Source organism: Corapipo altera, unplaced genomic scaffold (genome assembly GCF_003945725.1).
Source record: "Corapipo altera isolate COAL_440 unplaced genomic scaffold, ASM394572v1 54601, whole genome shotgun sequence".
Classification (NCBI taxonomy): Eukaryota; Metazoa; Chordata; class Aves; order Passeriformes; family Pipridae; genus Corapipo; species Corapipo altera.
The window spans coordinates 1-10012 of NW_020885736.1; the positions used below are offsets into that span (position 1 = coordinate 1).

Consider the following 10012-nt stretch of genomic DNA (forward strand, 5'->3'; position numbering starts at 1 on the left):
CAGTGGGACACCTCTGGCAGCCTCTCCCAGCTCGGGAACCCTCCAGTTTGCAACACTCCAAAGACCCTCACTGATGCCCAGGACAATTCTGATCCCCCTCAACAAACACTCCTCCAGCTGGGACCCTTGTCTGCTGGGAAACACAAAGGGATTTGTGGCAGTGTTTCCCTGACAACAGAGAATTTGGGAGGGGGACCTTTCCACACTCAGCTGTTGATGTGTCCACACATCTCTGCCTGGGTGTAGGTGTGAATTGACTGTGGTGTGAATATTGTTGTTTTGAATCTCTAATTCAGTCACTGTTAAAATTGTAACACATGCTATTGAATCACCTGATAACTGTTCAACTGTTCAATGATTAAATGCTACTAATGTCTTTTGCCCCCTTGTCTTTGGATCCAAATCCTTTGCACCCTGACCCTCTTGCATCCCAAGGTTCTGTGTAAATCGTTCCCTTTCATCAAAAGATATATATTTTTCGTGACTTCCACTTTAAAATCTTCTTCCTTAGCTAAACTACAAAACAACTCCAATTAGCTGTAGTAGTCTTGAAGACTTGAAGACAATTAAATAAAAATAAATAATTTGTTTTTCAGTGTTTTAATGGATCCCACAGTGTGTTTGGAGCTGCATCAGCTGTCAGTCCAAGATGGGCCATGTCAGAACTGGTGAGGTTGGGGGGTGAGGAGCAAGGTTGATCATCCAGGGTCAGTCTGGATCTCCTGAGGAGACACTCAGAACCAAGATCACTTGGAGAACACCTCTGTCACCTCTTCTCTGAACTGAAAAATATCCATCATTGAATTAAAAAAAATACAAACTTTGAAGACTTGTTTTGAAATTACCTTGAAGACAATTAAAGAAAGACAAAGAGATCCTGAGGGATTTCGGCATTTTAATGAGCCCCACGGTGTGTTTGCAGCCCAGCCCATGACCCTGAGATACTGAAAGAAGATTGAAGCAGCTGCTGAAGAAGTCAGAAGCCAAACTGCAAGTGCCTTGAAGCATTGCTGGGCCCCACTGAGGGCAGGCACTGCCAAAGCCTCCCCAGGGACTCCTTGGAGCAGCTCCTTGGAGGCCAGGAGTGCAGGCAGACAAAGGCTCTGGGCAGGCCCCTGCAATGCTGAGCAAAGCCTGCCTTGGTTTTGTGGAGCACAAAGGCCAAGGCCTGAGCCCCAGGCCCTGGCCCAGCAGATCCTGTCCCTCCCGGCTGGCTCAGGGCTGTTTGGGGGGCACTGGGATGGGAGGGGAGGAACAACAAAGGCCCAAAACTGAGCAACCCCTGTCAGGCTGCTGAGGGAGGGGCGAGGCAGAAACCAAGTGCAGAACCTGCCAGGCAAGTTGGTTGTGGTGGCCTGAGTGGCAGAGGCAGCTGTCAGAGGCAAGGAGACAAAGGCCTGGGTGCCTTTGGGCCTTGCAGCCCTGCCAGAGCCCTTGGCCATCTCTCCTGCAGGCTGTCCTGCCCTGGCCCTGCTGCTGCTCTGGCCTTGCAGGCTGCACACACCCCTCCTTCTTTCCCACTGGGCCCACTGTGACATGCGGGGTCTCTTTGGAACCAAAGGATCTCTGAGATATCTCAAAACCTCCTGGAACCAAGGGGCCACTCTGCCTCCCCAGAACTCCATGGAATCAAGCAGAGCCACTGCCTTTCCCCCGCCGCCACAGGGACCGGAGTCGCCGGCTCTGCCTCGCTTGGACACCTCTGGAGTCAGTGTGTTCTTGGGCAGCACAACTGATCTCAGACCAGAGAGTTTCACAGATTTGGCTTTACCCCCTCTCTCCCATGTTTTTTTTTTTTTTTTGTTCTTTGTTCATTCAGGAGGAAAAGGGGGAAGGGAGGCACCTGTTGATCCCTTTTCTCACCTGTTTACAAAGGGGAGTTCGGGCAGAGGGGGAGAGGAGACAATTTCCCTCTCTGCTGTTGCTTTGAACTCTTCTGTTGGTATTGGTGGTTTTGCTGCTATATTTCTTGTCAGTAAACTCTTATTTTTTCACTTATACCTCCTTGTATTTTGTCTCCCTGTACTGGTGGGAAATAAAAGGGGAGCAAATTCATTTTATTGGAGTTCCCACCCCAATATGTGTCCTTAAACCAGGACAGGTTGCTCAAGGTCTCCCTGAAATTTGGCATCATCCACAAAGGACTTGAAAATGCATTTTGTCCCCTTGTACAGAAAGATAATAAGATGTTCTATAGTGGTTTTCAAGGGTTGGTCACTGAGGGGTTTCATCAGGAAGTTACTGCCAAGAGGACTTTGTACCATGGATTTTATTTGACACTCTTCATTCAGCTAACTTCCCACCCACCACATCTTCCACTTCTTCAGTCCAGCTCTCACCAATCTGTCTTTTGGAGAGCACAGGAGACCATGTCAAGGGCCTTGCTGAAATCTGGGCACACAACATCCCTTTCTTTTCCCTCCCACGGGGTTTCTGCAATCCCTGCCTTGTCCTTCCCATGCCTGGCAATGGCTGCAGCAGGACTTGCCCTATCCTTTTCCCTGCTGATTCTGAGCAGTGTGGAACTCTGCCAACCCTCCTTGCTGCCCTGTTTGCAGACTGGTTCCATGTCTGCCTTTGCCAAGGCCCCAGGAAGCTCTGGGATGGCTCTGGCCTTTCCAAGGGTTTGGGAGAGGTCTCCCAGTGACACTGCCCAGCCTTCTCAATAGCCCTGACACCAAAATCTTTTCCATAGCCCACACTTTCAGTTTAGTGTCCAGGACACAACACAAGTTGTTCTGGTGGTTCTGGAGAATGAGAAGGGATTTCTTCCTCGAGGCCAACCCCTCCAATTGGATTTGAGTGCAGCTGAAAGGTTTCCTCAGCATTTTCCCCAGTACCTCTCTGCCCTGAAGGTTTGTGGCCATCAGGCTGGAGCTGAGGGGGTTGGGCAGGTGCCTGAGGAGAGGATAGAACAAGGGCTGTGTCCAACTGTGCCAGGAGGGCTGTGCTGGGCAAGGATGAGGAGGCTGCAGAAAACAGTGGCACTGGGGAGGTGAGAGGAGCACGTGGAGAGACCTTGTGCCTGCCCACGCTGGGCAGGAGCTGCCCCAGGATGGCAGCTCTGAAGCACTCACAGGATGTCCCTGGGAACAGGAGGGCAAGACTGGATCTGAAAATGAAACCTGGAAAGCAGAGAGCAGGAGTGTCATGGTGTCACTGCAGGAGAGTTCCAGTCCTGGAGCAAGGTCACAGAAGAAGTGACCCAGTGCATGCAGTGGCCTCAGAAGATCCCACAGCATCCTGGAGATGCTGGAAGGGAGCCCAGCTCTGCTTCCCAAGTTCCCAGGGCCTGTCCCTGCCTGTGCTCCAAGGGCTTCCAGCCCCCAGGACTGTGCTCAGAGAGCACTCAGGCCTTACAACGAGAAAGGGGCTCAGGAGGACAGTGTGGAAGTGGCAAGAGAGCAGCTCTACAAAGACCAAGTCCTGCTGCTCCCTGGCAGTGCTGCTGGGCTGGGATTATTGTCCCTTTCCCATTTGCAAATACACCCTGTCCTGCAGTGTGCTGTCCTTTAGGAACATCTAAGAAGAAGAGTCTTGGACAAAGAAAGCACTGCAGGGTCCTTTATTTTATTTAAACACTCAGCAAGTACAATTCATCATTTGTACATCTCTGGGTCAAATTCAATGGGTAGACACTAAATTCGAAGGCAGATGCATAATAATATTTAATTACACAGAAAATTATTGCAAGAAGAACCTGATAACCTCCACGAAAAACCTGAGCAGGAAGGCTGGGCCATTAAGGAGTCCCATTCTGAATGCTATGCACCAGAAAACAGGCACTTTATTGCTCCTGAAAAGCATCCAGTCATCATTTTTCTCAGGGTATCCTTGAGCTCCTGATTCCTCAGGCTGTAGATGAAGGGGTTCAGTGCTGGAGGAACCACCGAGTACAGAACTGATAGTGCCAGATCCAGGGATGGGGAAGAGTTGGAGGGGGGCTTCAGGTTGGCAAATATGGCAGTGCTGCTAAACAGAGAGACCACAGCCAGGTGAGGGAGGCACGTGGAAAAGGCTTTGTGCCGTCCCTGCTGAGAGGGGATCTTCAGCACAGACCTGAAGATCTGCACATAGGAGAAAACAATGAAAATGAAACAACCAAAACAAAAACAAGCACTAACCCCAAGAAGCCCAATTTCCCTGAGGTAGCCTGAGTGTGAGCAGGAGAGCTTGAGGATGTGTGGGATTTCACAGAAGAACTGGCCCAGGGCATTGCCCTGGCACAGGGGCAGGGAAAATGTATTGGCTGTGTGCAGCAGAGCACTGAGAAAGCCAGTGGCCCAGGCAGCTGCTGCCATGTGGGCACAAGCTCTGCTGCCCAGGAGGGTCCCGTAGTGCAGGGGTTTGCAGATGGCAACATAGCGGTCATAGCACATGATGGTGAGGAGGGAAAACTCTGCGTCAAGAAAGAAGACAAGCAGAAAGGCCTGTGCAGCACATCCCATGTAAGAGATGGTTGTGTTGTTCTGGAGGGAATTGTGCATGGCTTTGGGGACAGTGGTGCAGATGCAGCCCAGGTCTGTGAGGGAGAGGTTGAGCAGGAAGAAGCCCATGGGGGTGTACAGGTGGTGGTCACAGGCTACGGCACTGAGGATGAGGCCGTTGGCCAGGAGGGCAGCCAGGGAGATGGCCAGGAAGAGCCAGAAGTGCAGAAGCTGCAGCTCCCGCCTGTCTGTGAATGCCAGGAGGAGGAACTGGGCCATGGAGCTGCTGTTGGGCATTTGCTGTTCCTTAGCACAGGGTCTGTTCAGAAAAGGAAAGCACAGGGAACAATTAAGACAGCCCCCTCTCAGCAAAGCCAGTGCAGTTTTCAGTGAAATCCCCTCCAAGTGAAAGGCATTTCTTTTCTCTGGTTTGTGTTTTCTGAGGGTGCTGTGAGGATCAGCAACTCTGGTCATGTGCTGCCAAGGACTCAGCTTACAGTGCTCACCCCGAAGGGAAGGCTCAACACTGCCCAGGATCCTGTGCTCATTTCTGAGACTGCCTGAAATATTCATCTGTGAGAACAAAAGAGTTTGAATTTCATTGCAGCCTGTTGAACTGAGAGAACAATGTCTATGCTACAATGCTTAAGCAGGAAACACACCTCAGGATTAATTCCTTTCCTGTAGCCCCTGTCTTTTCTGAGCTTTGCAAAAACTTCTCCATTCAATATTGTGTAGTGGTCTGTGAGCAGGTCTGACCCTGCTACAGTGAGAAATGGAAAAGATCCTCCATCAGCTGTTAGGTTTGCTCCTTGCCCACAGCCCTTGTGCCCCAGCCCTGGGAGCAGCTCCCCAGGTTGGCTGAGAGCTGCCCCTGGCAGGCAGCAGAGTCCCTGCCCAGCACAGCACCCTGGGCTGCAGGACCCTGCTCTGCCCCACAGCCCTGGGCACCCCTGGCTGCACCCCCAGCTTCACAGCTCTTCCAAAGTGCCCCAAAACAGCCCCCTTCTCACCCATCCCATCAGCTGGGGCTGGGCCAGCTTTAGGAGATGCCTCCAGGAGCTGCCCCTGCACTGCCCTGCAGCCACAGACTCACCATGTGCAGCCCTGTCAAGATTCCTCCTGCAGGGAGCTCTCAGCCCTCCTGCCAGTGCTGAGCACCTTGAAGCTCTGTGTGTGCCCTGCTGGTGTCCCTGAGCTGACCTGACAGTGCCCTCAGCCCTGCTGGGCTGTGCAGAGGAGCTGCTCACCAGCAGAGCTGTCTCTTTGAAGCTCTTCTTGCTTGCCAGGAGCTCCCTGTGTGCCAGGAGCCCAGCCCAGCTCAGCAGCACAGCAACAGCCCCAGGCATTTCATGACCCTCAGGGGACATTGAGGTTGTTTACATGAGACTCAGTCCCTGAGAGGAAGTTCAAACAACTTCTGAAGAAGTCAAAATGAGATTGAAACATTGAAGTTTCTTGTAGTGCTAATGAGTCTCACTGAGGGACACAACTGAGAATGTGTCCCTGGCTTCCAGTTAGAGCAGAAAAGTGCAGACAGTGATGACAAGGATGGACAAGCAAGGGACCCCTGACCCCCATCCCCTGGCAAGGCAGATCCTGTCCCTGCCTCATTTCTCAGGGCTCTTCCTGGGGCACTGGGATGTGGGATGTGCAATGCCAAGGGCAGGACCATGGGGTGGCACCTGCCAGGCTGCTGAGCAGGGACAAGGAGGCCATGAGGCCCCAGGACTGCAAGGGGCACTCCCCTCCTCCTGGCATCAGGGGCACAGACAGCAGCCATGGCCAAAGGCCTGCAGAAGGTGGCTGTGTCAGGGCCTTTCAGCTTCTCCCCATCCCTGTCTCCTCTCCAGCCCAGGCTGTCCTACGGTGTCCATGCCCTGCCCCTTTCCCTGCAGGCTGTCGTCATCCCCCCGGCTGCCCCACCTGGCTGGCACCTTCCTGCACTGACATCTCTGCGTCCTCCCTGGCTCTTCCTGAACACACAAAACCTTGGGCTCATCCAGACTCCTCCTGGGTGATGTGTTGCAGTCCAGTGTTTTCCCTGGAGTGAAATTCCTTTTTCCTCATGTCCACTCGGGACCTCTCCAGCTGCACTTGGCATTAATTCTTTCTTTCTCATGCTCTTTCCTGCTCTGACAAAAGGATCCACCTTCTCTAAATCCTCCCTTCGTTCCCTCTCAGGGCTGTCCTGTACCGTCCTCAGTCTCCACACCATTGAGGCCACAGCTCCTTAGCCCCTCTCTAGTGCTCATGTGCTTGAGACCTTTAAAGCCCATCTTGGGAGATCTCTGGGCACTCACGGATGTTTCTGCAGATGAAAATATCGTGCTCAAAGACTAAGTAAATCACAGTTGCCATGACAACCAGCATGCATTCCCATTGCTATGGTCAGTTAGCATGGCAAATAGGGTACATTCCCATTGCCACAGTCAGTTACCATGGCAACCATAATACATTCCCATTGCTACAGTCATTTACTGTGGTAAACAGCATACTTCCCACTGCTATGGTCAGTTACCATGGCAACCATAATACTTCCTACTGGTGCAGTCAGTTACCACGGCAACCAGCATACATTCCAATTGCTATGCTCAGTGACCATGGCAACCATCACACATTCTTATTGCTACAGTTCGTTGTCATTGCAACCATCATACATTCCTGTCCCCACCATGAGTGACCATGGCAACCATCACACATTCCCATTGCTATGGTGAGTTACCATGGCAACCATCATACATTTTTACTGCTACGGTCAGTTACCATGGCAAACACCACATATTCTCATTGCCATGGTCAGTTACCACAGCAAGTACCATACATTCCCATTGTTAAGGTCAGTTACCATGGCAACCATCATACATTCCCGTTTTTACGGTCATATGGGGATGGAAAGAGCAAAGCCTGGCAGGGCAGGGCAGGTTTCTTCTGCTATCAAATGAGAGTTTCATGGGTCAGGGCTGTACACAGAACCAGAGCACCCCAGCATATTTCCCAAGGGATACTTCAAGGGGAAGGTCCAAAGAGGGATTTCTCTCAGGCTATCAAGCCACATGCCTGGTGGTTTGATTTGCAGAGGGAACTGTGAGGAGCTACCAAGGGCTGAGAACAACTCACTGGCACTGTTGGTGCCTGGGAGGTGGCCCAGCTGGCTCAGGGTGAGGCTGCCCTGAGTGCCCAGTGGGCTCTGCCCTGGCCTCTCCCAGCTGGACCCTCCCTGTGCATTTCCTTGGTTCTCAGCTTGCCCCTGGTCCTGAGGTTGTTCCCTCCTTCTCTCACTCAGGCTCACTGGGAGGGGAGTTCAAGCTACACAGTCCAACACTGATCCTGGGATTCCCCTCAGGCGGGTGTGTCCCTGGGAATGAGACATTCCAATTGTCTTCTGCCCTGTGGGTTGTGGGCAGTGAAGTCTGTGGGCCTGGGTCAGGAGCTCTTTTTCTCTCAATCAGACCCCGTCATTAGGACACTTGGCTCTTTTCTGAGGTGTCCTTCCAGGCTGGGAGCTGCCCTGGAGAATGCAAACCATCCTCCCAGCACAGCTGTGTTCTCTGAAAGCCCCAGTGGAGAGGGGCAGAGATGCTGTGCTCATGCCAGGAGATGCTGTTGGGTTGGGGAGATGAGCCCCTGGTGTCCTTGGCTCCAAGTGCGGTGCTGAGCCCTTGAGACAGGCTGAGACCTTGAGGGGTGTAGGATGGATCCCTCTGGTCTCAACAGTGTCTGGTGGCTTTTCAGACCAAACTGGGAGTGTGATTAATCTCCATCTCAGGAAGGAGCAAAGCCAGGGCAGTTGGGAACAAGAGAGAGGGACTGACGAGCTCCCCTCACTCGGCACTAAGCCCCAGACAATCCTCCTGCCTGGCAGGACCTGCTCTGTTCTCCCTGAGTGTATCAGAAGTGCTGAGGGGTTCTGACATCCAGGAACACTCCTCAGCAGAGATGAGGGAATTGTAAAAAAAAAAAAATAAAATGAAACAAAGTTGTGACACTGCCTTCTGCTGTCTTGGTTTTCTCAGAAACTGGGAGTGCAGTGGGAGCAGTTTCATGTGACACAGCTGAACACCAGGACGGGCCCCTGTGCCCACCATGCCCATGACCCCACCAGTGCAGAGCAGGGCTGACCCCTCACAGCCAGTGGGCAGAGGGTCTGCTCCATGGAAGATGTCGTGAGCCCCAACCAGGGCTCCAGCCCTGGAGCTGAAGGAGAGACTCCTAGAAAAGGAAAACCAATGGAGCAGTGAGAGGGGTGTTGGAAAGCGGCTTTGATTTTTCTTAGAATGTTGTGCCCTAACTTATCACTGTTATTTCCAACATGAACAGGTCCCCATGGCCAGAGGCAGCAAATGCCCAACAGCAGCTCCCTCACCCCGTTCCTCCTCCTGGCATTTGCAGACAGGCGGGAGCTGCAGCTCCTGCACTTCTGGCTCTTCCTGGCCATCTCCCTGGCTGCCCTCCTGGCCAACGGCCTCATCCTCAGCGCCGTAGCCTGCGACCACCACCTGCACACCCCCATGGGCTTCTTCCTGCTCAACCTCTCCCTCACAGACCTGGGATCCATCTGCACCACTGTCCCCAAAGCCATCCACAATTCCCTCTGGGACACCACAACCATTTCCTACCATGGATGTGCTGCACAGGTCTTTTTTTTTGTCTTCTTCCTCGGAACAGAGTTTTTCCTCCTCACCATCATGTGCTACGACCGCTACGTTGCCATCTGCAAACCCCTGCACTACGGGACCCTCCTGGGCAGCAGAGCTTGTGCCCACATGGCAGCAGCTGCCTGGGCCACTGGCTTTCTCAGTGCTCTGCTGCACACAGCCAATACCTTTTCCCTGCCCCTGTGCCAGGGCAATGCCCTGGGCCAGTTCTTCTGTGAAATCCCACACATCCTCAAGCTCTCCTGCTCACACTCAGGCTACCTCAGGGAAATTGGGCTCATTGGGGTTAGTGTCTGTTTGGGATTTGGTTGTTTCATTTTCATTGTTTTCTCCTATGTGCAGATCTTCAGGGCTGTGCTGAGGATCCCCTCTCAGCAGGGAAGGCACAAAGCCTTTTCCACGTGCCTCCCTCACCTGGCCGTTGTCTCCCTCTTTGCCAGCACTGGTATATTTGCCCACCTGAAACCTCCCTCCATCTCCTCCCCATCTCTGGATCTGATTGTTTCGGTTCTGTACTCAGTGGTGCCTCCAGCACTGAACCCCTTCATCTACAGCCTGAGGAATCAAGAGCTCCAATAAAATGAACTCAGTAGTTCACTCGGTGCGTGCGTCTTTTTTTGCCTCAGGGGAATCTACATGGAACAGCTCAAACGACTCAGCCCATGGAACAGCCACAACATCTGGGTGACCCTGATGAAAGCACTGAACCAGACTACCTTCTGTGCTTCCTTGGCGAAACCAGAGCTACCTTTTAACACATGCCTTGTTGGGGCATCTGTAAATAACTCTGATGCAGTGAAACTTGTTTCTAATGTTACACAGAAAGCCTTGGGCTCATCCAGACTCCTTCTGGGTGATGTGTTGGATCACAGAACTGCCTTTGGAGGGAAATTCTTTTCTCCTCATGCCAGCCTGGACCTCCCCAGC

At 52.5% G+C, this 10012-nt stretch overlaps 1 protein-coding gene across 1 annotated transcript; it reads left to right on the top strand.

The window, feature by feature from the left end:
* Window positions 1-8749: 8749 nt before the first annotated feature.
* Window positions 8750-9664, top strand: LOC113940767 (olfactory receptor 14J1-like). The gene has a single exon (XM_027631911.1). The coding sequence runs from the start codon at window positions 8771-8773 to the stop codon at window positions 9662-9664; it is 894 nt and encodes a 297-aa protein (XP_027487712.1). The 5' UTR covers window positions 8750-8770.
* Window positions 9665-10012: the final 348 nt, after the last annotated feature.